At 37.9% G+C, this 27,336-nt stretch overlaps 1 protein-coding gene and 1 long non-coding RNA gene across 8 annotated transcripts in view; one reads left to right on the plus strand and one right to left on the minus strand.

The window, feature by feature from the left end:
* Window positions 1–27,336, plus strand: part of LOC116753884 — a 289,521-nt gene that overhangs the window by 142,675 nt on the left and 119,510 nt on the right. For all 6 annotated transcript variants that reach the window (XR_004349903.1, XR_004349905.1, XR_004349907.1 and 3 more), the window contains exons 4-5: window positions 18,977–19,111; window positions 20,146–20,364. This is a non-coding gene — a long non-coding RNA (uncharacterized LOC116753884). The remainder of the gene's footprint in view (window positions 1–18,976; window positions 19,112–20,145; window positions 20,365–27,336) is intronic.
* The window catches only part of SYNPO2 (synaptopodin 2), a 178,683-nt gene that overhangs the window by 27,613 nt on the left and 123,734 nt on the right, over window positions 1–27,336 (minus strand). Inside the window, exons 2-4 of one of the 2 annotated variants that reach the window (XM_032631848.1) lie at window positions 9,040–9,191; window positions 4,868–5,667; window positions 225–2,410 (exon numbers count right to left, since the gene is read on the minus strand). In XM_032631848.1, the coding sequence (XP_032487739.1) occupies window positions 225–2,410; window positions 4,868–5,667; window positions 9,040–9,191 (3,138 nt within the window). The remainder of the gene's footprint in view (window positions 1–224; window positions 2,411–4,867; window positions 5,668–9,039; window positions 9,192–27,336) is intronic. The other variant, XM_032631849.1, reaches the window with a different exon arrangement.

Genomic DNA, 27,336 nt, shown 5'->3' on the forward strand with positions numbered 1-27,336 from the left:
AAGAAGATAAATATGTTTTAAGTCAATCTGAGTTAGATTTTTGACTCACTAAAAATATTCTCCTTGGACCCAGACTGGGAGGTGACATCTGAAATTAAATTAAGTTGAGGACTTGCTAGGCATTCTCAGGGACTCAAGTAACACTGCAAACAATTCGTTTCAAGCAAAGTGGACACTCAGCTTCAGCTACAAGATTACTCTTCCGCAACAGATGGTTTCCACACCTGAACTGTGACACCACTTTTCTTTGCTGAGAACTTCGGCCTTGGTGCCACAAAGTAAGATGTCGAGGCTGATTCTTGCTTTGGAGAGGTGGGAATGGCCACGGGCACTGGGGAGGCGCTTACTGGTGAGGTGGCCTCGGCAAAGAAGGAAAGCTGAGAGCTATAGGCTGGCACTGAGTACACAGACGAGGCCTGCACATTAGTGGGCGAGCCAGCATTCACTGGCCGAGGAGGAATAGCTTGCTTCATGGCTGGCAGTGAACTGACCTTGACTGATGACTTTGCAGGGAGGCCATCCTTTGCATCTGGAGGTTGGAAAGTAAACAAGGATGCATTTAGCTGATAAGGTTGGTGCTTCATGACATCCAAAGCATTAAGGGGTTTCTTGCCCTTTTTCTTGCTTGTTTTGGAGGCCTGTGGGGCTGATGGCTGGGACTTGACAGCAGCCAGTGGGTAGGAGGGGGAGTGGATGGGATTGTAGGCCACAGGAGGAGGTGCTCGGACATTGGAGGAGTACTTCCAGCCGGCCGGGAGAGATGGAGTGGGAGACTGAGCACGGGCAGCATGGGCCTGCACGGTGTCTGAATCTACCACGTACTTTTTCATCCTCGACTGCCTTTTAGCAAAGAGCTGGGCTCCTTTCCCACTCATTCCTGGAAGCTCATTGGATGGTCCCATTGCGCCAGTATGAGCAGTGTTTACCGTTGGTGTGGGAGCTGATGGTTTGGGAGTGTAGTTCAGACTGGCTACCGATGCTTGTGGTCCTTTGAAGGGACCAGCCAGGCTCAGAGCACTAGCAGGCCGGGCAGTAGGGTAAGAAGGCTGCGCTATTTTGATGGAGGAAACAACGGTGCCATGTGATGGGTTGGATGTGGGGAAGGCAGGAGGTTGGGCTGGAGCCACTCCTGGCGACCAGACTGGAGAAACTGGAGTTACTGGTTGGGAGGATGAGGACTTGACAGAAGGCTTTGGAGCGACAGGAGGTGGGGTCTTTTGTTTTGCAGTGGGGCTTTGCATGAAATTACAAGCCTCTGCTCCTAAACTGAGGTAGTCTTCTTCTGGTCCGGAATCTCCTCCTGCCCCAGTGCCCTTTTTGCCTTCCGAATTTTGAAGAAGTGACAAGAGTTCAGGATTTGGGCTTACTTTGGGCTCTTTAAAAGTGAACATGGGTTTTGTCGTGCTTCTCCTTTTGGCCTCCTGCAATATTCCTGTTCTTTTTGCTGGCACCGCGATCCTTTCATCCCGGGAAGCTATTTGTTCAGATGAATCGTAAAAGGCTGGCTGGGACCATGGGCCAGGCTGGGGCCACGGAGGGGGCTGTGCTGGGCCAGCTGTCGGACTTGACACTGCTCTGGAGAAGGTTTCAGGTGGGGGTGTGACTGCAGAATAAGGTGGAGGCGCAGGAAAGTCTGCAATGGGACTGGTCATGTTTCGCGTTGGAGAGAAGGGGGTTGCTGGCTGGTTCACGGACCCCGGGAAGGGTTTGGCCGTTCTATTCATAGGGATCATCCTCTGAGCCTCTGCTGTCTCGGACAACCCAGTGAAGCCATTCTGTTGGGGCACATGGCCAAGGCCATGGCTCACCTCGATGTAGCTTTTGCTCGCAGATCTCTGCACTCTCACCGATTCTTCTTCCTTCCTTTGGTAAGATATCATGGTTCTCAGGCCATCCATCTGGGCAGCATCTGGTTCTCTGCTTGGCATTCCACTCATCCTCTCCTCCTCTTTTTGGGCTGTGATCTGATCCATCCTCTCCCTCCTCTTAGCAAACATGATGGCCCCCTTGCCTGTGGTGTCTGGCAACATCTCCATCTTGTCCCCTCTGTTCAGTTTCTTTTCAATGTCCACTAGTCCAGAATCCCAGTCAAAGTTCACAACTTGTGTGTTGTCGTCAGTGTCAGACAACAACTCTTCCTCCACCTCGGATTCGCTTGCACCCAGAAATGCTACTTCACATGTATCCTCTTTGTCGCCTTCTTCCTCCTCCTCCTCTGCCTCTCGATCAAGTTCACCAGTCCCGTAACTGACTAGGGTGTATTTCCTGGCCCTCCGACGGCGCTTCTTAAACATCAACACCCCCTTGGAGTTGGGGTTGGGGGCATCTGTCAGAAGGAGGGCAATGCTTTTGCATTTAGATTTTGCTTCTTTCACCTGCTTTTCTGATAGGCTTTCACTCCTCCTGAGCCCTAGGGAAAATACAAAAATTATATTGAGCTGGCGAGTTCAAGGAAGACTCCATGGCAACCCAGAAACCAACTCTCCTGGGGGAAAATGAATGCAGAAGAAACATGTTTACAGTTGGGTACTGAATTTTGAAGCAATGCAACTCATTTCTCCTTCTTATTTCTTTTAAAATGTATACTTCTGTAATGATATACATGATGGTATAATACAGATATAATTTGTATATATATAATATGCCATTTCATTTTTTTCCTGTAAATACATTTTATATATGTTGGTTAGAATATATGTTTCATAATTTGTTTCTGTATGGCTCCTTACACTTTAACAATAAACACTGGAAAATAAATGTCAGTTAGTCGGATGTAATTAAAATTACAAAGGAAAGAATTTAAGGACATAATATTTTCTGAAAACAAGTTAGGACATACCTTGCATTTCCATATTTATAAAAAATAAAATGTTGATATAAAACATTTCCAAGCATTTTTAAAAAGTGGGAGGGGGAAACAAGAAAATATTGTTTACCTAAATGTTTCAATGTAATAAGTTTAAATATTTAAGTTTTCTGTTTCTTTTTTTTTTACTTTGCCATTCTCCCAAAGTCTTTGCATTCACAGCTACTAAATTAATATAAAGTCAAAAAACTGAATGAATAATAATTGAAGGTACTGAATCAATAATTAATAGTAATTCAGAATACAAGATTATTGTGAATACATTTAAGAAATTTTAGCTACAAAGTTGTCTAGATAAATTTGTTTGTAAATGTATTACCATCTTGGAAATATAATACTACTTTAGTTGCAGCAAGAATAAGTGTAAATCTTGGGGAAATTTTTAAATTATATTACTAGTGACCCTTATAACTGTGGGTAAAAACTGATGCGGAAATTAAGTCATGTAACATGAGAACTTGACAGTTTTAAAATAACAAAAAGCTATATTTCAATTTTTAATTTTATTATTATTGTTATAAAAAATAAATTGGTGGCAAATTAATTTATAGTACCAGCTAATTATAATCATGTGTTCCATGATAAATGAGCATGGTTCACAAATAATTTTTGAGTTCCTCAAAATAGTTAAATGGAAATTTCAGAAAATCTTTTTGAATATTTTTTTGATTGGAAATCAGCTCTATTTTTCACTGGAAAAAATCAGACTTAATGGTTACTTTTTCAAAAATAAAATAGAATCAGAATAGTTTTATAACAAAATTACAGATATTCACTGGTAATCAAATTTTATTTAGAGAATATAGTAAAAAGTGGGGTCATTCCTAAATGTAATTCCTTTTTTGACTAGTGTTATACAACTTACTATTAAATTGACAGTCACAGTTGCACAGTTGTTGCCAACTTCACTGCCAACATGTAAAATATGTGTGAGTGCTGCCTTAATGCACTTGTTTAATATGCTATAAATGTGAAGATGCATACAGATGCTTAAAGTATAAGGAATGATTAACATCACTTGCCAATTCAACTACAAATGGTTATGCTAAAAATACGCTTTAAAAGGAATAACAATAGTTAGGAGACTTAATATACTTTGAATAACCAAGATCATTACTTTTGTGTATCATTCATACATTCAAGTGCCTTTGACAGTCAGTTTTTACCTCCTCAAATGAAATTCCAAATTTGTTTCTAAAAAGCACATGAAAGAAAATAGCAAAAATCATAAGACCTAACTGCCATTCTTATCTTCATTCTCCAATCTGTAATCGCTCCCCTGGGTAAAACAAAACACTGTAAAAAGCCTTGACTTTAAAATATATTTTGTGTTGGGGGACATTTAAATGCCTCCACATGGCCCTGGGGATTGACTTTTGTGTCTAGAAGGTAGATGAAACGCTTTGCGGTCTAGTGAAGACTTGCAAAACGGAGAGGATCATGTAACTGCTTAGCATTCCACATGTCCTTGTCCGTCAAACTCACTTCTGCAAGCATCATCACGCTGCACAATGATTTATTTTCAAAACGAGGATCTGCTTTTAATATCAGTGGTGGAGACCGTATTTTAAAGACACCTCTCAGCAGCAGACTCAACAGTTTTTGACGGTTAAACTCAGCGTCCACATGACTTCAGATACTCTCAGATGCTATTTTAACATGCAATATCACAATATTCTGAGAGAAATCAGAAAGGCACATTAACAGTATTATTTTCTTTAACAGTTCCTGTGTCTTTGGGAATAAAAGAAAATGCATTAAAAACATTTAAGTCTACTACAAAGTTCAAACTTATTACTTCCAGTTCAGAAATTGGTATTTTCCACAATTTCATGTTTGTTATTTTGTGCATTAATAAATTAAAAAAAAAAAGCCAATGAGAGACGTAAGAAAATCTTACCAAAAAGAAAAAGAAATTCACGCAGGCAAAGCAGGAGCAAAATACCCTATCTCCCAAGCCCCTTCCAACAGCCCAGCAGTGGCCCCCTGGGCAGGACTTACGTGCGTGGCGTGCTCTGTGCTTGTGAGGTCTGCTGTGATCCCTTTCTGAGCGTGGATCTTCTCCCTGCTCTGTGCCTTCTGATGAGACTGCAAAGGATACCAGAGAAGGAGGTGCTTCTGACTGCCCTCCTTCCACTGGAGAATCCACACACCCCTTTCCTGCCTGAAGCCTGCTCCCTTCCGTCTTCTGCCTATCAGAGCAGTCGAAGATCACTTCCACTCGGGGCAGCCCGGTGTCTCCTGCTTCACTTCCCTGGATCACTCTCAACTCTTGGCCACCGGAGATCTGGATTATCTTGCTGGACCTCAGACAAGGCTCCCCTTTCTCATTAGTGGGGACAGAATTTATGTGGACGATCCCGTCATGCTGTAAATTAGGATCTTGGTCAGGAGGCTTAGATTTTTCAGTTCCCAGGAGAGCCACTACAGGGGCACTAGTGCGCTTGTGTCTCTCTTGTGAAAGGGACAGTTGTAGCTCAACCACAGTGCCTGGCCGCCCCGCTTCTGCCTTCTCCCTTAAGATAACCTCCTCTGGTAAGCGCCCACTTTTAGAGTCATACGTGTGAGGAGCCAGGCCTGTTTCTTCTTTTATGCTCCCAGAAAAACCAGCACCACTTGCTTGGTCCTCAGCTAGGGGAGCTCCACTCTTGACCTGGGCGATGTAGAACTCCCTGTACTGGCTCTTTGTGGCTGGTCGAATCTGTAGGGTGGTACTTTCCATGTACCCTTCATGGATGAGATGCTCGTGGTTTTTGTTTTCTGTTTCAGAGTTCAAAGTCTCACTTATTCCACTGGATGGTCTGCACACAGAAAAATCAGTCCAGACAGTTAAATCAGAGTGTGTTACACCTGCCAAAGAACTTCGTGACACTTTTATGATGTCTAATACAGGATACAGTAAAAATATTTCCTCTTAAATGTCAACTGCAACATATTTGAAAACAGAAATTGGCAACATGTTTATATTATTATCTAAAGATCTTCCAAATAAACTTGTCTTTTAAAGCAAAGCAAAAATGCTCACAAAAGGTTATGAAACGGAAATCCATCCTAAATTCAGCTTTTATTTTTTTCAAAGCACAAGTTATAGCTACATGGATGCCCTTCATCTATAATTATTGGGGTGTTTACAAATAACCATGCTTGTTATAATATGACAAAGCATTTTAATGTCTTATTGACTAAGTTTAGGTCTGGACATTATAAAGTCTCATAAACATATTCAGCAGCTTCAGAGCAATATTAATATACAGATAACTCAAGTAATTCTTTTAGAGGCTGTGCTTTCTTGAAAGGAATGAAATAGAAGCTGTTTTTTTAAGCTCCAATGAGCATGTGTTTTGTAATAAGTGGACCCCAGCCCAGTACTCTTGTGTAAAGAGAAATCCTTTCCATGCTGCAATGAATCACTGAGTCATGGAGTATTTATAATCTGAGATGCCTCCCCTTCTCTACTTGAACTTGCTCTCTTGGAGCATTTTCCTTATAGGATCTCTGAAGTCAAACTGTTCCTTAATCTCTCAGCTAAGGAGCCCACAGCTGTTCACCACAGTCCTTTGAATTTGACCTTTACCATTCCCAGATGGTTTTGCAAATTTGGGTTTGCAAGAAGCAGTGTCAGTTAAGGGTTAAACAACTTCTTGCTAAAACTCTAATTTAAACTTTAGCTGCTTTTAGAAGAGAAGCATCATTCACAGAACAGCTGTAGGAGATGCCTTCATTTCTTACATTTGTAAGTTTTTTAAAGGAGCAGCAGCGCCTATCTTGGCCCCTTTCTTCTTCCCACAAAATGTACCCTAACTAGTGCAGGGTCATCAATTGAAGGGAGTGAGCCCCTACTTCTATTCTACTCAAGGGAATTTACCTTAGAATTTATGTTGTAGTAAAATTTAAGACTAATATTCAAAATAATTACTCCTAACTTTGCTTTTGACTGCATTTGGCAAAACAAAAATAAACAAAACACAAACTAACAGTCAAACGAAATGCAGCTTTCTCTATACAAGTAATCTGTAAAGCTTCCTGGTAATACCAAAAAAAACCATTATAATATAGTATTTTTTAAACATGTTGAAAGCAAATTAGATCCTCCTTTTATAGGAAATGATGAATACACTGTATGCAACTGAATTTGAGGGTACCAAAAGGCCAGAGAGTTTTAATTTAGGAAGGCCTTGAGATGGAAGTAGATTAAATCACTTTGAATTATGTTAGCAATCAGTTATGAAGCTGAGAAGAGAAAAGTTTGAATTCGTTCCAGCCTTACACACTGTAATACAGGCAAATGGGTCAGATAAATGTTAACATTTATTGGTAGCCAAGGTAAAATGGATAGCTATACATGAATAAAAATCATAAAAGAACTAGAGGTTAAAGCTTTATACCTTAACATGCTCATTTCCATTCAGGGCACATAGGGGTACTCAATTCCACAATTTATGTGTCATAATTATATGGGTATATATATATATAATCATTTAAATGAAATTTACCATAATAGAGACAATGTTAAAGGAGGATTTTTTTAAGGTAGTCTGACCCAGCTATCTCTGGGCAATAGTCCAGGAAAAGTAAATCGCTTGTCCTCTAGGGATAGACAACAGTTACATGAGTGAGAGAAATATTTAATTCCAGGAAACAATGTTCAGTTACCCAGATTGGTAGTGGTGGTGGTGGTGGTGGTGGTGGTGGTGGTGATGATGATGATGATGACCTTTGGGCTGATTTTAATTTGAGATTCCATTTTGAATCTCGTCAATTATTTATTTATTTTTTTAAAGGAAAAATAATAATAATCATGATTCCAGTTCTTAAAAGTAGCAGAGAACGAGTCTATTTATTTCTGAAAGTAAATAGGTACCTAAGACTCAGCTTTAAACCATCAAGGACTTTCCCAAAGGTAGTCAGTCATAATCAAAACAAAAACTAGTAGGGGATGTCTCAGACTACAAGTGTGTTCTGAAGAGACTGGCCTCATTAAATCAGCAAAGACACTACAAGGGAATGAGTTAGAAAAGGTTTTTCTCCCATTTTGGATGTGATTGAACACTTCAGATACCTCAGAGATTGATGCATAATAATGGCCAACCCTGTGACTACACTTGGCAACATTCCTGTTAGATCCCTTTTAAAAGCAAATGGCAGCTTTATAAATAAGTAGGATCCCAGGGGCTTAAACACTGGGCTTGAAGGGTAAATATTTAGATAGGAGATTCTGAGACAAATGCTAGATTTCTTTTATTTTCACAAAATTTTGGCCAAAGTGAGTTCACATTTGTATAGAAATGGAATCATATTGAATGATCATCAGAGGGGTAATGCTGTACGTAGTCTTTCTGCAGAGTTAAGGCAAAACCTAGAAGGTTTTGAAATTCTGTGTGAAAAGTCCTTCTCTTGTCTTTCTGAAGGCTGCTCTCTAGGAAGCCAGAGTGTTCCTTTGTGGATTCATTATAATGCCATGGTCAGGGCCTCATTTGCAAAGTTAATGTGGACTATACTTGCCATTTGCACATGGTAAAAATGTTGATGCTATAGTTTTTTGTGATCACCCTCATTGTTTTCATGTTTAAAGTTTACTTCTGCATTTTTAAGCAACTAGGTGAGGAGGGTGGTATTTGGAGAGATCAAATTGACAAGTGATTTGCATTGATAGTCCAAAAACTAACCATTAGCTTTTGCCCATATCCAAATACTGGTTTTTCTGGCAAACAGAAATTGGACTGCTTTTAAGGGTTTCTTGGTTCTTTTCCTTCTCCTAGGCATCCTCTTTCTATTCAAATAAATATTATACAGTATAATATTGTGACATTTAAACATTTTAAATTAATCTAGGTAGGAATCTAGGAATTTTAATTTAGTGATCCTGACCCACCAAAAAATCTTGACCTAGAAGTATTATGTTCAATATACTGAGCTTCTTAAGGAAGTAGTCTAAAATACCTAAGATTTTCAACAGAGTTCTTGAAACAAAATTTTCAAGTTAATTCTCAATTAACCAGAAAATTCAGTTGATTAGAATTGCCATTTTTCAAACACTATGATTTTTCTGTTTAACTGTACTGACCTACGGAGCACCCTCATTTCCCCATAAATAACAATTTATATGGTAGTAGGAGCTATAGCTTTCCCATGTAGCTTCGGGAGAAAATATACATTCCAACGAATCTTCTTACCTTTTGACGAGCATTTGGAGAGAGTCTGTTATGCTCTCCATGAGCTTGACGACCTCTGGGTGGGTGAGGTCTGCACAAGGGCTGCCATTGATAGAAACCACTTCATCCCCCTCACAGAGCCCAGACCCGGAGGCTTTGCTCTGGCTTCGGATCTGAGTGGAGTGAAAAAGGAGGCAACAGTTAGAATTATATAACATAAAAAAACGCGCCACTATCTCTGAGAAATTTCTACTTGGGAGAGGTAAATAGATCTTCAGACTGTAAAAGCAGCCCTGATTTTTAATTTATCTGTTAACCTATAAGTCCATCTTAAACACTTTTCACCCATTACGCACAATTTATTATACACCATAATGTCAACATTTAATTCATAGCATTTTAAGTAAACAGAAAAAAAGGAAATCAAATCTATGGTGAAGGAACTAGAAAAACAGAAGTAAAGAATAGTGAAGAATGGAGGAAGACAGATGTTTAAACTGATTATACGTTAAAAATAATTATTTCACACTGTGAAGCTTGATCCAATCAGAAAGTGGCTTCTCCCATTAAAATAAAATTTAAAAGCCCTTCTCATTGCCAGGGTGGATGGAACACCAAATGTAAGAAGGACGTGTAGGGCAGGACAATCAATTTAAGGAGATAGCTGTACAGCTCAGTGAACTGACGAAAGCCATCCCAGTAAAATGGGGAAATTAGGCAGCAGGATATTAATAATTACATCAGAGGAAGAAATCCTTCATTGAAATCAACTATTCAGGACTTGATAATAAGCAAACTGTAGCAAAAAAGAAAGAAAAAAAAGGGATTATTTTGCAAAAAAATAGAAACAGCCCTGCTATAAGGATTGCATCATATTCCAGCACAGATTCAGTGGGACAAGAAATGACTAAAAACCTAGAAGAGAACCTTCAGATCCTGGAAGAAAAGAAATTCAGAGTAGTAGAATAGCAACAGAGCTCCCACCAGTCCTTAGTGAAGAATAACATTCAGTTATTCCTGGAGGTTTACATTCTGTATAATTATGATTATGGTAAATTGCTGTGCTGGTTATTATCCATCTGCCCTTCCAGGCCCATTCTCTACCCTCCCTGGCGCCTCTTTATGGCAGTGGGAGGATTGGCCTGTAGAGACTGCAGTGACCAGGTTCCCTTGCCTGCCAACCCCTGGTTGGATTTGGTCAACAGGAAGCCCCAGTAAGAGATCAAAGAGCAAGGAAAATGAGAGGTGAGGGAGGTGTTCTCCCTGCAAGACCTGCTGGGCCACGATTTGGCAATGGCTTTGCTCCTTGATCTAGACAGTTAGAGCTCTTGTCCGTCTGTCCTTCTACCATGCCTTAACTCTTGTTATATTCCAATAACACACACCATCTCTTTGCATCTTCAGGCCTAAGGGTAATAATAGCTTCCTGCTCTTGATCTCTGGGTGCTTCATTATCATTTGTTGGTTCACTTGAGCCTGCCTTTAGTCCCTGCATTACATTATCTTTAATTACTCCTTTGAACAGGCCACCTATTTCCTGCTAGGACCCTAAATGATACTAATGTGTTTAGATTTCATTTTATAACGTGAATTTAATAGTTCTCAGTGAACCATGTATCATGATCATACAATCTCAAATTTAAGAATACTTTAAGATAATCTTATATACATTTTCTACCAAGGGGATCCCTGTTTGACCACTAAAATTAAGATTCTGAGTCCAAAGAGGCCCAAACCAGGTAAGCAGTGCTTCTTGAAGAATGTTTTCATAGCCAGGCTCATTTCTGATTTGGCATAAAATGTATTTCAATTTATCTCTAACAGATGCCCACAAATTCTTGCTAAGGTCTTAAATGATAATTAATATGCTGACTGAAACAGGTTTAAAGTTTATATCTCCAAGTGCATTTATATTTTAAGTGATACTCTTGGAAGCAGAAGCATATCTTTAAGTGCCAAAGCAATGCTGCTATTGAAATTTGAAGTGATTCAGTTAGTTTTGTTCTGGGAGTGTCTATCCTTTTATTGTTATAAGTTATAAGAAGTCCTTCCCCTTTTTCTGAAAAATCAATCTCATTCCTTTTGTTTTGAAAGAACACACTAATTTATTGCAAAAATTAAATGAACTCAATATTTCCAAGGCTATAAGGAAGCAACAAAAGCAATGAGAAAGAGAATTTCACCCAGTTTTGAAAAATATTTGTTTATTGACTGCCAAATATATTTTTTGTTGTCTTGCATGAAATTATTAAAATAAAGAATCATGAGAGAGTTGTTAATAAGTCAAGAATAAAACAATGCTCAACAATGAACATTTAAGTTAGGAATAGAGTTACTCACATTTCATTCAAATTTATTTAATTTTTTTAAATAAAATAAGATTAGGTGGATAATAAAGCATGTTTCTGAAGCATAAAACCATTCATCCAGTGGAGTCAGATGTACTAGAGTACAAACAGAAAATTCATCCTTTTGAGAACCAAAGGGGTTTTATGTTGATAAAGCAGATGCACCATTATACCCTGTACCCCGGCCCCCACCAGGCCCAATCCTGAAGCTGGGGTTCTGTTTATCAGCAATAAGTTGTGTGAGTTTTGAGCAGCTTCATGGGTTTGCAGAGCAAGATGAAAAATTGGTCCTTGGAAAAAAACCAAATCCACAACTTGATAGAGCTGTCTATCATCCAAACATGTGTTGCTTGATGGGAAAAGTGCAGTTCATCATTATGCTTGTCAAGTGGAGCTTTTAGTGGTATCCAAATAAGCAAAAGCACTATGGTAGGAGCCATTAGCATTCCTTCAGAGCATACATTCTGAGGTCAACATTTGGAATCAACTGCTGTGATTGTGTTTAGCTGACCTTTTACATTTGTCTGAACAGAAGGAAATATTTTTTCCCTCAAGAACCATGTTAAATATGGTGATACTTTCCTTGCTGCAGAGACTTTTCTAAAGGACTACTCTTTCTCCATTATTAATAGGACTAAACTAAACAAAGGTTATATGCCAAGTCAGTTATGCCCAAACATATCCCTTGCAATCACCAACTTCACCAATATGGTTCTGTTCATAGGTGTATTATGAAGAATAAACATTTATTAGGATACAAAAGATCTTTACCTTATATTGTGTATAATTATGTATTTTTATAATTTGTATAATTGTGCATTATTATGTATCTGAGTAAAAATTCTATTCCCTGAAAACATTCTTACTTGTCAAAATGAAATACATTGTCAGTAAAAAGAGTAAGTTTGCATGTAAAAATCATTACTATTTATAATGCTGAATCTCTATCAGTGAAATTATCAACCAGTCTTCTCCTCAGGCCATTAGTCCTAGATTCATAAAATATGTGTCCTAGTGGAAAAGAACACCAACTCTGATGAAAGAAGACATAGGATTCAATTGTGTGGCTCCAAAGCTTGCTAACTCTCTGAACTTAGATGAGTTACATTACATCCTTAAGCTCTAGCTTTCTAAAGTGTAAAATAGAACTAATAAATTTGATCTCTCTAGATGGTTAATAAGGATTAGAAATAATATGTGTTAAGTTCCATGATGCACATACAGCTCATAGAAGTGCTCAAGAAGGGACTAATGAATAAGAATGCATTGACTTCCTACACACACACACACACACACACACACACACACACACACACAAACAAAAAGAACATGCCAAGTAAAAAGAAAAACTGTAAAATGTTAGTACTTTGTCTATAAGATGTTTGAAAATATCTGGATTTATTTTCAGTTTTTATCCATATATTTGGCATTATCTCATCATAATCTAAGATAAAAAATGTTTTATCTGTCTTTTCCTCAGTGAGTACACATTTCATAACTGAAATATGGAAGAGAAGACAAGCCTATTTATTGTTTCCCAGCAGAAGTAATAATACAAATATTTAAATATTAGTGGCTTGTTTTTATTGAGCAGTTACTATACTAAGCCCTTTACATCCTTAAACCATTTATCCCTATAAAACATTAATGAGAAGTATAAATGTACTTCTACTTGTATGTGTTCAGATGTGCTGTCATTACTCTCATTTTTATGGATCGGAAAACAGAGACTCAGAAAAGTTAGGTACTTTGCCTAAAATCACACAGCTAGGACCAGAACTTGAACACAGGGATTTTGACTCCAGGGCTTGTGTTTTTAACCATTACACATACTGCCTACCTAGTCGATAGTCTAAATTCTCTACCATGAGCCCTACAGTGAAGAGAGAGAGGAGTGCAATAACAATTGACCTACAGTGAGTAAAGTCAGGGAGGAAATGGGAGAGACTAGGAAGAAGTGACCGAAACTTGCCTGGTCAGTCCATAAACCAATGTTGGGAAGGACAGGTTTTTTTAATTTTGTTTTCCTTCTTCTTCTTCCTCTTTTATTATTTTAAGAGTTATATATATGTAATATTCTTTAAAGATTTTTCAATCTTTAATTTTTAATTGTCAATTTTATGACCCAATATGTTACAAATTCAAAATTGAATAAAACTGTGTTTTGCAAACTGTGATTTGAAACAACGTACCTATGTGAGCATGTAATATAACTCCCTTTCTTTGAAAACATTCCCTTAGAGACCTCATTCCACACCTAATACATTAGTCAGATGAGTGAGTTTCTATCCATAAATCCTGTATTCCCTTTCAGTGTCTCTCAATTTAATCAGAGCACAAAATGAAGAGAGATATTGGTAATGTAGATATTTACCAAATACTGTGTTGTATTGTTTACAGCCCCTTGATCCACGTCAGGAAAGATTTATTTTACTGCAACCAAGTGAAAATGTAAAGTCAAGCCTTCTTTAGGAAATTTAACAACATTATTTCATTTCATAAACTAAATCTGAGAAGAATGTCAGCTACGCTCATTTACTTTTATGATAAATAATTCCCTGGTAAAATGAAAAAAGCTCCATTTCTATTAACTTATTATTGCTTCATGTCCACGTCTTCCAGAACTGACTAGAAAGCAAGTACCAGGTTTGAGTTCTCACAGAACCTTGTACTTAAACTACTTTGTATTGTGTATATGACATATCAAGCGTGTCAGATTCCTGTTAGCGAAACTAAATCTTGTCTCATGGGCTGCATTTTCACATAGAGTTCACTGACAAGTCCTCTTGGAAGATGTCAGAGTAAGTGGTAGAACCAAGACAGTCTCCTCTTTAAATTCCACTACTATATGTATTAAAATACATGAAAGAGAAAGAGAAGATAGCATAAATTAACCTATCTTATGCAGGGCTATTCTTAATCCATAAAATAAAGTCTTGGGACCTGGAGATAACTAAGACAGGATGAAATACATGATCTCAGACAAGTAAAAACATTTTGATGGAAGCTGGAAAATAGTCTATGATCTAGTAGCTCTTTCTGAAGCCCCAGCCCTTCCTCAATTTTCCACTTCAGGCCTTTGGCAAAACTTCCCTCATACTTCTAAGACAAAATTTAATAAGCATTCCCTCACCCCAACTGGCTCTTAAACCAAAGACTTAGATAAGTCCGTGTTTATCAGCTGTCCAGTGAAATGGTCAGAATGGTCACTGGAAGGTACAGCGAGAGCAATGATGATGGTTAAAGTTTTAGAAATAAGTAAATAATCCTACTTTTAATGGGCTTGCTTTCCAAATTCTGAACTCCAACCTCAGCCCTTGAAGGGGGGTTTCCTAATAACAAAACTGAGTTTACAAGTTGTTGGGAATTCACGTTCACAGTGGTACAATATTTTTGGAAGTCAATAGCAAATAGCAATGTAACAGTTTCCGAATGACAAGGCGAAAGAAAACAAGGACCAGAACACAATGGAATAAAAATAATAATAAACCAAGAAAAATCTTAATAGTAGGAAGCAAAAAGCATCTTGGAATTCAGTGCAGAAATTCAAACAGCAAAATGGAAAAAAAAGACTTGAGGACATATCTAGACTATGGGGAAAATAAACAAGAAATATAACCAGTAACTGAGTAAATAAAAAGTCGGAGAAAACTGTGGCAAAGAGTTAATGGATTCCTCGACTTTTGTCCCAAGCCCCCTTGAATGTGCCTTGTGTGCAACAGAAGCTGAGAAGATAAAATAACATTTCCCAGACTCTCCTTCAGCTAGGCTTCTGGGTGTGATTTAATTTCAACAAGCAGGTGTACCTGCGAGAAACTTGCACTTGAAATTGAATTAAATGGAGAGAGGCATTACACTGTGAGGCATCCATCTTGCTGGTGCAGATCTGGGAGATGATTTTCCTCTGGCTACAGCAGTTCTACTGGCAGTTTCTTAATCCCAGATCACAGCTAAAGTGTGTAATCCTAGACCTAGCACTGGGCCAGACCAATAGCTTCCTGACCCCTTTAGCTTCCTGATTGTGGCACATGTTGCCAATCCCTTGGGTAGCCAGTTCTACAGTGTCGTTTGAAGTCATTTCTGGAGGCCCTGCCTAAAGCCTGCCTTTCCAGATCTTTCAACAATTCTGTAAGTACTTCTTATATTCCTTTTCTCCCTAAATTAACTAGAGAGTTTTCTATTTCCTGTAAATGAACCCTGAGCTGATACAGAAAGATAGAATCAAGGGCAAACATAGAAGGTAAAAAAGGACAAGAGCTAAAACAGCAACTATTTCTCAGATACAGAAAAGAAAAAAAGATGGACACAGATGCTGATATCTCAAGACAGAAAGGAGAGACAATGCAGGAAAATGCAGGAACCAACACCAGATAAATTGTACGAGGTCACCATCTGCTAAGAATACAGGAGGAAAGGCAGAAGGGGATTGAAACTTGAGGACAATGAAGTTCAGAAAAACCACTGTAGAGTACGTACTAGGAAGTTAATATGAGAGAAATAAAAGCTTTGTGAAGAACTTAGAGGGAATAAAGTAAAATGATTATTAATATGCACTGTTGTTCAGACAAATGTTCTAAAAGGAGAGTAGATAATTCCTAAAATGAAGCGAGGCTTTTCTCCACTAAAGCATTGATAAGTATATGAAGAATTGAATAAGAAATTCAATTATACAAATTGCCTAAAAACAGTGAAAATAATTCTTAAAATGTATATTCAAGTTGGGTCATGGATGTAAATACAAGTAGACACTAGGATTTTTCAGTTATTCTATACTCAATTCCTCAATTCAAACTCAATAACCTGTTTCTCATATTGAGTTCTGAAGATTATGAACTTTTCTGCTCTGGTCGGTAATATAGGTCCAGATACTGGGCAAAAAGTTTTCCTTTTGGATGATTGTCTTTATCCTTAGGGACCAAGTCACCATAAAAGTAAAAAGCATTCCTGGTAGCAACTTTGGAAAGATTCCTGAATTAAATAACTCTCTTTAACAGGAATGAGGGCCCTAATCCATGGGGCTGCATACTTAAGAATCTGCATACCAATGTGATTCCACAGGCAGAAACGATGCTGCAATATAACTGCTATGAGCTGTTATAAAGCAGCCACCATGATGCTAGAAAACCAAGTACAAATATGGAATGGTATTCTCTGCTCTTCTTTTCTCCCTAAGAATGTAAACATCCCAGCTCTTTCAGAAAAACACTGATGGACCAGAGCCTTAGGTAGGACATGTCCCTGTCTACTCTTTTGTTGGATTAAATTGTGAAAGATTGCACAGAGGCTTTGAACTATAGGCAGATTCTTTTTATAAATATTTATACAGAATATTTTTTTAAAACTTTTAAAGACCTCATTGAAAAAGCACATGTAAAACCTAAAAGATTAGATAAATAAGTAGTCAGTATAATCAGGATGACTCAGAAAAGAGAGCAGAACTAGAACTCACTGTTTGGGTTTCTCAAGTCTCTGTTCATATTTATTAACTGCACGCCCAACAGTTAACTAAATGAGTATTATGCTGCAGTACCTCATCTATTAGGAATTTAGTTATCTAAAAAACTAAGTAACCTCAACAGTCTTTTGAGTGGTCAAAATACAATAAAAAAGTTCACTAAAACGTCTACACATCACTGTAAGTGTCTGGGATCACTTTTCGGTCTATTTGCTCAATTTTAAACAATTCTGATAAGCATTTTGTTTAGTTTACAGAAAATTAGAAATGGGGAGACAAACATGCACACTGTATAAAGATGTCACAGTTAACACACCACCAAAGCAAGGAAGCAAAAGGCAACATTTAAAAACACATGAAAATCTTAAAAAAAAAAAAAAAAGACTCAGAATACATTTAATGAAAGTGTAAAAAACTTTCACATGCTCAATGGGACTTAGTGGCTCTGCTGTATTTGAGTAAAATAATGGGCATTAATAATAATGATCGCAATTCATTTAAAATATTTAAATCACCTTAGTAGCCTAATTAGATGCAAAAACACATGTGACATCTTTTAGAAAGAGTACCATTCCAAACAGCTAAAACAGAAGTTTTTTCATTTAAAGGTAAAACTAGGCCTGAGGCATTGTCATATTAATAAAGTGAAGGAACTGGATTAGAATTCATAATCTGAGGTCCTTAATACTTTGCTTGTGTTGGTGTTTTTACTGAAATTGTTTCATTTCAGACACTGAATATGTCTCATGTACCCAGAAAAATGTATCTGTTTTTCCCTACCTCTAGATATGCTCGTGCAGGGGCCGGGAATGTTAATCAAGGACTATGCTCTTTCAGGGAAGGGCCAATTTAAATAACCTCCTCCACAGTTTTAGTTAACTGGAACTTCATTTAGTCAATCAGTAGTATATAAAAGTGTGTGACCTAAAGCAGCAATTCTCAAACATTTTGGTCTTAGGACCCATTTACACTCTCAAAAATAACTGAGTACTTAAAAAATATTTTGTTCTTGTGGGTTCTATCTATTGGTATTCACCATGTTAGAAATAAAAAGATATTTAAATCTTTTGTTTATTAATTTAAAAATAAAATAACAGTATGTTAACACAAATGTTTTATGAAAAATAATCATGCTTTCTAACACTAAGATAATTTGATGAGAATAGTGACATAGTTTTCTATTTCTGTAAATCACTTTAATGTCTGAGCTTAATAGAAGACAGCTGAATTTTCATACGTGCTTCTGCATTCATTCTGTTGTGTTACATTGTGTTGATTGAAGTGTATGAAGAAGATCTAGCTTCACATAGATAAACAGAAAAGGGAAGAGTATTTTAATAGCCTTTTCAGATAAGTTTGGATATTCCTTGATACTACATCAAACTCAGTAAGTGGCAATTTCTCAAACTGCAATGTGGAATCTGAAACCATAGCAATTGAACTTTTCATACTTCATTATATTAAAATTCTCTAGTCTGTTTTGCACTTTGTGGTACGCGGGCCTCTCACTGCTGTGGCTTCTCCCGTTGCGGAGCACATGCTCCGGACGCGCAGGCTCAGCGGCCATGGCTCACGGGCCCAGCCGCTCCGCGGCATGTGGGATCTTCCAGACTGGGGCACGAACCCGTTCCCCTGAATCGGCAGCGGACTCTCAACCACTGCGCCACCAGCGAAGCCCCTGTTTTTACACTTTGGATAGATCTTTAGTCCATCATGATTCTGTTACATCACGCACTAGTCATAGAAATATTGGTTCACTGAGTTATAACAGATCTTCCAAACGTTGACACATTTAATCCTACAGTATACAAAATCACACCTATTAATCTCATCAGTGATCTCAACAGAGAAGTCTTTAAGTATTGGGAGCTGTCAAATTCATGGTGGCAGGTGCAACTTTCTAATTTCCCTTGGAAAGCGCGATACTGTCAGTTGTTTTCCTTGAAGTGACAGGCTCACTTTGCTCATTTTCAGAAGGTGTCTACTGAATACCCAAGTCTAAATAACCATAGTTTGTCTGTCAGTCATTCTTTAAGTAAAAATGATGTTCCATGAAAAAAATGACTAGTTGAGTTTGCAATTCAAAAAATTGTGCACGTGCTTCCTCAACACAAATATTCAAAGTGCTTTACTGTATCCTCATTTTGTCATGCAGAATATTAAAAGATGGTGCTCAAGATTTAATAAATATGCAAACTTTTACGGCTTTACCAGGACATTCTTATCATGAAACAGCATCTTGTTTCTAAGTCAATGGTGACAGTGATGAATACAACGACTTCTGGTACAGGTAGGTGTCACTGCCTCAAATGTATAAGGTGTCATCCACCTTTGCTTTTACACCATCAGTGCAATGTCAACAGAGTGAAAAAAGACAAACAATGTCTAGTACCATTATGAAAATCATATTAGATATCACAGATCCCCTGAAAGCATCTAAGAGACCCCTAGAGGTCTACAGACTACACTTTGAGAACTACTCATCTAAAGGGACAGGGATGCGTGATATGCATCTTTGCCCTCTTGGGTATCTGAGTTTGAGAAGAGGAAATTTCATCAAAGGCAATTCAGAGACAAACAAGAGTAAGGTCCAGCCTAGGGAAGAAAGGCTGACAGAAGCCAGGAAGTGATACCTTTTAAAAGCATGTGCTAAGAGAGCATGCCACAACCATGAATTCAGATAAAACATCACTCTGGTGATCTGAGGAAAAGGAGAAGCAAGCAGTTTCAGCCCAGATTCCAAGTACATTCTCAGAAGAGAGGAGAACAAAGGGGAGAATAAAATCTTAATTGGGCTGGAGTGTCAAGGGTGCTTTTTTTAAATTTAACATCTTTATTGGAGTATAATTGCTTTACAGTGGTGTGTTAGTTTCTGATTTATAACAAAGTGAATCAGCTACACATATACATATGTTCCCATATCTCTTCCCTCTTGCGTCTCCCTCCCTCCCACCCTCCCTATCCCACCCTTCTAGGTGGTCACAAAGCACCGAGCTGATCTCCCTGTGCTATGCAGCTGCTTCCCACTAGCTATCTATTTTACATTTGGTAGTGTATATATGTCCATGCCACTCTCTCACTTCATCCCAGCTTACCATTCCCACTCCCTGTGTCCTCAAGTCCATTCTCTAAGTCTGCGTCTTTATTCCTGTCAGAAATAACTTCCATTCAGTTTCCAAACTACTGGCTGGTTGAAATTCATTGAGAGCTGTGACTGCAATACAAAGATCTTTGTATCTTTTATAACCCAATGTATGTATTGTGTATATAGGCGTGCAATAAATATGTGCTAAATACTATTTTCTATGTGGTCTTTCTTTGTAGTCTCTTTTAGGTTTAAGATTACTACAAAAATATCATGTGATTAATGGGAAATTCCCAGTGTATTTGTGGAAGAGAATTGGTCCTATCGAATACTGGACATCAGAGATAACTGAGTTTTCCCCAGCAAAGGGGATGGCCACACCATGACTCAATAAGCAGCTCTGCAGCTGTTCCTGCGAATCGCTCCATTTCACCATCAGTCCCCTGGCCCCATAAGAGGTAAGGTCACAGGCAACCAGTAAAACATAAAACTTTATGTGGGTTTGGTTGCACTTTATGGGGATAAGCACATGAGCAGAAGCAGTGTGAGGCGCTGGAGCTGAGGCACTACCACAGGTGCTGTTGCAGTTTCTATGTGCTCTGTCTGCCTTGGAAGCTCCACGTGAGCTGGGTAGGCTATGGAAGTGGATTGCCAAATCCCGTACTTCAGGAAGGGAAATCAGGGTCATGCCAAATGCCCTCTGTGTCCATGTAAGTGTTCTGTTGATGCATTTTAAAACCAGTCATGCTCCTTGCTGGGATTGACCAATTCTTTTCCTATTTATTTCTGATTAAGGAGAGCCTACCTGAATGTCATCCCCTTGCCAAAAAATTCTGGGTCAGAGCCAGCCAAGGAGAGCCTTCCAGAGGCAGGCAAGAACCCTCAGCTACTCTCACTTTTTACCTAGCTGGAGGTCAGTGTTGAATTTACAAAGGAAATAGAGTTGGAGCTTGAGGCTTTGCTTATGTTACCTTATTTAATTAATTAGTTAAGTAATAATCCTACATATTCACTGATTGTCTTTCATGGACAGAGTTCTGAGGTCTGAAGTACAATCATGAGTATTGCCCTCAAGAGCTTTATATTCTAAGGTAGATAAGAAAGTAGATAAGTGTAACCCAATATGACAACTGCTATGATTAAAGTTAACGCAATATGCAGGGGGAGCACACAGCAGCGTCACAGCCAAGGATTACTGGAGGAGGGAAGATTTTCTAAAGGACACATAAATGTTAGCCTCACGAGGAAAAGTCAAGGGGAGTCAGAAACACAAAGGCCTAAGAACCTAGCATGCAGCAAATTCTCAGTCAATGCTTGTTGGATGAACTATCTTTTCACAATGCAATGCTGCCTCCTATTAATACTGCAGTTTCTTGTAGAGCACTTCAAAACCAATGCCTGTTAGCTCACCTACAAAATGGCTAGGAAAATCCCATCATTGCTATTTAAAGTGAGGTTTACAGACAAGCAGCATTGGAACCACCTGGGGACATGTTAGAACCACAGAATTCCAGCCCCCAACCCAGATGAACCACAGTCTGCATTTTAAGATCCCTGGTGATTTATATACACATTAGGGTTCAAGACCGTGCTGTTCTAAAGGCTTGTCAACCAGTGATGGCCTTCTAGGACAGTGGTTTATAACCTTTGGGAACATCAGACTCTATGGAGAGGACTTTCAAAATGCAGAAATCCAGTTTTTATTCCCTTATCTTCCACAAAAACCAAATCTTGGGAGCTGGGACCTATGTATCTGCATTTTTAACAAACTTCCCAGGGAACCCTGAGGCCTGTTCTTTGACACAACCTGGTATTATTTTCTATAGAATACTTTAGGGAAATATGTTAGGGGCCAACCATTTTTCTGTGTGTGTGTGTGTGTGTGTGTGTGTCTGTGTCTGTGTGTGAGACGAAAAGGCAGATCTTCATTGAATGACTTTCTTCCAAGTGATTATGTTATTAACTCTTTTGAGCTTCAAATAACCATACTTTTCAAGGAGACTAGAAGATGAGTTTATGATCATTAAGTGGTTTTTTTTTGCACATACTTTTATTTTAACTATATAATTTTTATGGTTCTGAAAACAAACATGATCCAAAGTCAAGACTTTCTGGATTAGAAGTGGTGAACATAATATAAGCTAGAATGCTGCTAAAGGCCGCTTATGGGGAAAATTATAATCCATGTTTTATCCCTAAGCAGGTCATGCAGGCAGCTAACTAGCTCTTCAAAACTACTCTATGTAGCCTGCAGCCATATAAAAACTCCAAGTACCATCTGACAGTACTTGTGCTAAATGTATAATGCAAATATAACAACACATTCAAACTTTGATTTATGTCAACTATCAATATAACTTTTATTCTCTAGCTGGTCATAAAATTTAACAAGCTGAAGACAAGGAATTCCCATTTGTTCTTGATTTTCATTTGAAACTAAATATGATGAAATTTCCATTTCCTCTCTATTATTACATAAACCTGAAGCAAAGAAATGGCATTATCAAGCCTTGTTTTATAGGAAAAATGATCTCCACATTAATTTAGTTGAGCATAATATAGCATCTTCTAATATTTGAAGGAAATGGAATAGTCAAATGGCAGATAAATATATTTAAGTATTTTAATGAGTTGAAGTTCAGTATAAAAGCACTTGGTATAACTCAAGCACACTACACAACATCCTCTATAAATTATACTTTTAAAGGAAAAAATAAACCATATTAATTTCTTCAGACAAGGACTTTACTACTTTTACAAATTGTTTGTAAAAGAAAATTTAAGCAATATTGTCTCCTCCTCTTCCCATGAAACAATTGGGATTTGAATGAAAATATCAAATCACTACTTTTTTCAAATGAAATGGTTTGGCACTATCTTTCATAGTAACACAACATCTCTGTTACTGTTTGATCACATTTGTATTTGTTAAGACTCGCTTTCATTCAGAATTTGCTTTAGAGAGAAATAAAAAGCCTCCGTTTTGAAGGCATTCAACCATTCACCAAGTACTGTCTCCAGGACTGGGTACTGCTCTGGGCTTGCCTTCCCCAGGCTAACTCTGGAGACCAGGAAGAACTTAGCAATTGAACCTAAATCTTAAAAGGCTGGTTATATGACATGCCTTGATAACCACAGAGAATCATCAGGATCCAGAGTGAGAGGGGCACTAAACCCACGAGGATTGATTTCCTCCAACAACAAATTATGTATTAAGCATGTAGTATATGCAAGGTACTGTACTCTGAAACATATTAAGATTTTTATGGCAGAGTTCCTGAGCAAAGCTCTCAGAAGTGGAAAGCTGTTGCATTATCTGCTGCAGAATTTAGTCACCCATTTCTTTCATTTATTTATCCGTCCTTCCTCTCCCCTCTCTCCCTTTCCTCTATCCTCTCCTCCCCTTCCCCTCATCCTTCTCCCTGCCAATCTCTACCCCCCCCCCACCTCTTTCTCTCTCTCTCATAATGATGTCTCTTATAAATTCTCCATGGACTACAATTATAGTTGATGGACTCAATCTACTTGTCATTTACAGTGGTGTGAAAAGAGGTATCTTATGCTTGAGCCTACATTTAAGATCCATTCTCACAGATTCCTTTATTAACACACTTATATTTGACATGTCTATAGTCCTTGAAACAAAATATACACAGCAAAAGTATAAGATGATGTTATTAGCATATAAGTATATAAGCCAGATGTTCTGTCTGTTCCCCAAAATCAGTGTTTAAAAAATTGAGGGCTTCCCTGGTGACGCAGTGGTTGAGAGTCCACCTGCCGATGCAGGGGACACGGGTTCGTGCCTCAATCTGGGAGGATCCCACATGCCACGGAATGGCTGGGCCCATGAGCCATGGCCGCTGAGCCTGCGTGTCCAGAGCCTGTGCTCCACAATGGGAGAGGCCACAACAGCGAGAGGCCTGCGTACCACAAAAAAAAAAAAAAAAAATTGAAATCCATATTAAAATAGGAAAATATAATTGGAGGAAATATGAATTGACACTGCTGCATTAAGAGCTAAGATAGAAACATGAAGAAGACCCAGGCCACAGGGAGCCTGACACTGGTGATGAGTACAATACTGTGCTGTGCTTTATAGAGTCCAAACTGAATTGTGGATTTGATTCTGAAGAGTGTAATTATTTGCTAAGAAAATGATGAGCATATTATGAAATCTAGATTCTGGCTTGTGTCATATAGGGCTTATATATAAATCTAAGTTCTTTATTCAGTCTCTGTTGTTCAATAATTTAAAAGCCAACCTCTAAGATAAAATGGTATTACTTTCAGTTTTTTAACATTTTACTATGACCCTTTTCGCCCCATGCCCTCCATTTAAAAAAATGTTACTAGATCCACCAGAGGGCAGACAGCAGAAGCAAGAACTACATTCCTGTAGCCTGTGGAACAAAAACCACATTCACAGAAAGATAGACAAGATGAAAAGGCAGAGGGCTATGTACCAGATGAAAGAACAGGATAAAACCCCAGAAAAACAACTAAATGAAGCGGAGACAGGCAACCTTCCAGAAAAAGAATTCAGAATAATGATAGTGAAGATGATCCAGGACCTCAGAAAAAAGAATGGAGGCAAAGATCAAGAAGATGCAAGAGCAGAAACTAATACATCATTGTGAAGCAATTATACTCCAATAAAGCTGTAAAAAAAAAAGAAGCAAGAAATGTCTAACAAAGACCTAGAAGAATTAAAGAACAAACAAACAGAGATGAAACAATACAATAACAGAAATGAAAACTACACTAGAAGGAATCAATAGCAGAATAACAGAGGCAGAAGAACAGATAAGTGACCTGGAAGACAGAATGGTGGAATTCACTGCTGTGGAACAGAATAAAGAAAAAAAGAATGAAAAGAAATGAAGACAGCCTAAGAAGACCTCTGGGACAACATTAAATACGAAACCATTCGCATTATAGGGGTCCCAGAAGGAGAAGAGAGACAGAAAGGGCCCGAGAAAATATTTGAAGACATTATAGTTGAAAACTTCCCTAAAATGGGAAAGGAAATAGCCACCCAAGTCCAGGAAGCGCAGAGTCCCATATGGGAAAAACTCAAGGAGAAACACACTGAGACACATAGTAATCAAATTGGCAAAAATTAAAGACAAAGAAAAATTATTGAAAGCAGCAAGGGAAAAACAACAAATAACATACAAGGGAACTCCCATAAGGTTAACAGCTGATTTCTCAGCAGAAACTCTACAAGCCAGAAGGGGGTGACATGACATATTTAAAGTGATGAAAGGGAATAACCTACAACCAAGATTACTCTACCTAGCAAGGATCTCATTCACATTTGATGGAGAAATCAAAAGCTTTACAGACAACAAAAGCTGAGAGAATTCAGCACCACCAAACCAGCTCTACAGCAAATGCTAAAGGAACTTCTCTAACATAAGAGGAGAAAAAGACCTACAAAAACAAACCCAAAACAATTAAGAAAATGGTCATAGGAACATACATATTGATAATTACCTTAAACATGAGTGGGTTAAATGCTCCAACCAAAAGATACAGGCTTGCTGAATGGATACAAAAATGAGACCCATACCTACACTGTAAAAAAACACAAACATATGGAGGCTAAACAATACGTTACTAAATAAACCAAGAGATCACTGAAGAAATCAAAGAGGAAATCAGAAACTACCTAGAGATAAATGACAACGGAAACACGATGATCCAAAATCTATGGGATGCAGCAAAAGCAGTTCTAAGAGGGAAGTTTATAGCAATACAAACCTACCTCAAGAAACAAGAAAAATCTCAAACAATCTAACCTTACACCTAAAGGAACTAGAGAAAGAAAAACAAAGCCCAAAGTTAGCAGAAGGAAAGAAATCATAAAGATCAGAGCAGAAATAAATGAAATAGAAACAAAGAAAACAATAGCAAAGATCAATAAAACTAAAAGCCGGTTCTTTGAGAAGATAAAATTGATACACCATTAGCCAGACTCACCAAGAAAAAGAGGGAGAGGATTCAAATCAATAAAATTAGAAATGAAAAGGAGAAATTACAAAGGACACCACAGAAAGACAAAGCATCCTAAGAGACTACTACAGGCACGCTATGCCAATAAAATAGACAACATGGAAGAACTGGACAAATTCTTAGAAAGGTATAACCTTCCAAGACTGAACCAGGAGGATATAGAAAATATGAAGAGACCAATCTCAAGTAATGAAATTGAAACTGTGATTAAATTCTTCCAACGAACAAAAGTCCAGGGACCAGAAGGGCTTCACTGGTGAATTTTAGTCAAATATTTAGAGAAGAGCTAACACCCATCCTTCTCAAACTCTTCCAAGAAATTGCAGAGGAAGGAACACTCCCAAGTGCATTCTATGAGACCATCATCACCCTGATACCAAAACCAGACAAAGATACTACAAAAAAAGAAAATTACAGACCAATATCACTGATGAACATAGATGCAAAAATCCTCAACAAAATACTAGCAAACAGAATCTAACAACACATTAAAAGGATCATACATTATGATCAAGTGGGATTTATCCCAGGGATGCAAGGATTCTTCAATATACACAAATCAATCAATATGATATACCATATTAATAAAATGAAGAATAAAAACCATATGATCATCTCAATAGATGCAGAAAAAAGCTTTTGACAAAATTCAACACCCATTTATGATAAAAACCCTCCAGAAAGTTGGGCATAGAGGGAACCTACGTCAACATAATAAAGGCCATATATGACAAACCCACAGCAAACATCATTCTCAATGGTGAAAAACTGAAAGCATTTCCTCTACGATCAGGAACAAGACAAGAATGTCCACTCTCGCCACTATTATTCAACATAGTTTTTGAAAGTCCAACATAGTTTTGGAAGTTTGGGGAATGTAAATTGATACAGCCTCTATGGAGAACAGTATGGAGGTTTCCTCAACATAGTTTTGGAAGCCCTAGCGATGGCAATCAGAGAAGAAAAAGAAGTAAAAGGATACAAATTGTAAAAGAAGAAGTAAAAACTGTCAGTGTTTTGAAGATGACATTCTCTATACATAGAGAATCCTAAGATAGCACCAGAAAACTTCTAGACCTAATCAATGAATTTGGTAAAGTTGCAGGATACAAATGAATGCACAGAAATCTCTTGCATTCCTATACACTAATGATGAAAAATCTGAAAGAGAAATTAAGGAAACACATCCCATTTACCATTGCAACAAAAAGAATAAAATACCTAGGAATAAACCTACCTAGGGAGACAAAAGATCTGTATGCAGAAAACTATAAGACACTGAATGAAAGAAATTAAAGATGATACCAACAAATGGAGATATATACAATGTTCTTGGATTGGAAGAATCAATTATTGTGAAAATGACTATACTATCCAAAGCAATTCTACAGAGTCAATGCAATCCCTATCAA

The sequence above is a fragment of the Phocoena sinus genome, chromosome 5 (assembly GCF_008692025.1).
Source record: "Phocoena sinus isolate mPhoSin1 chromosome 5, mPhoSin1.pri, whole genome shotgun sequence".
Classification (NCBI taxonomy): Eukaryota; Metazoa; Chordata; class Mammalia; order Artiodactyla; family Phocoenidae; genus Phocoena; species Phocoena sinus.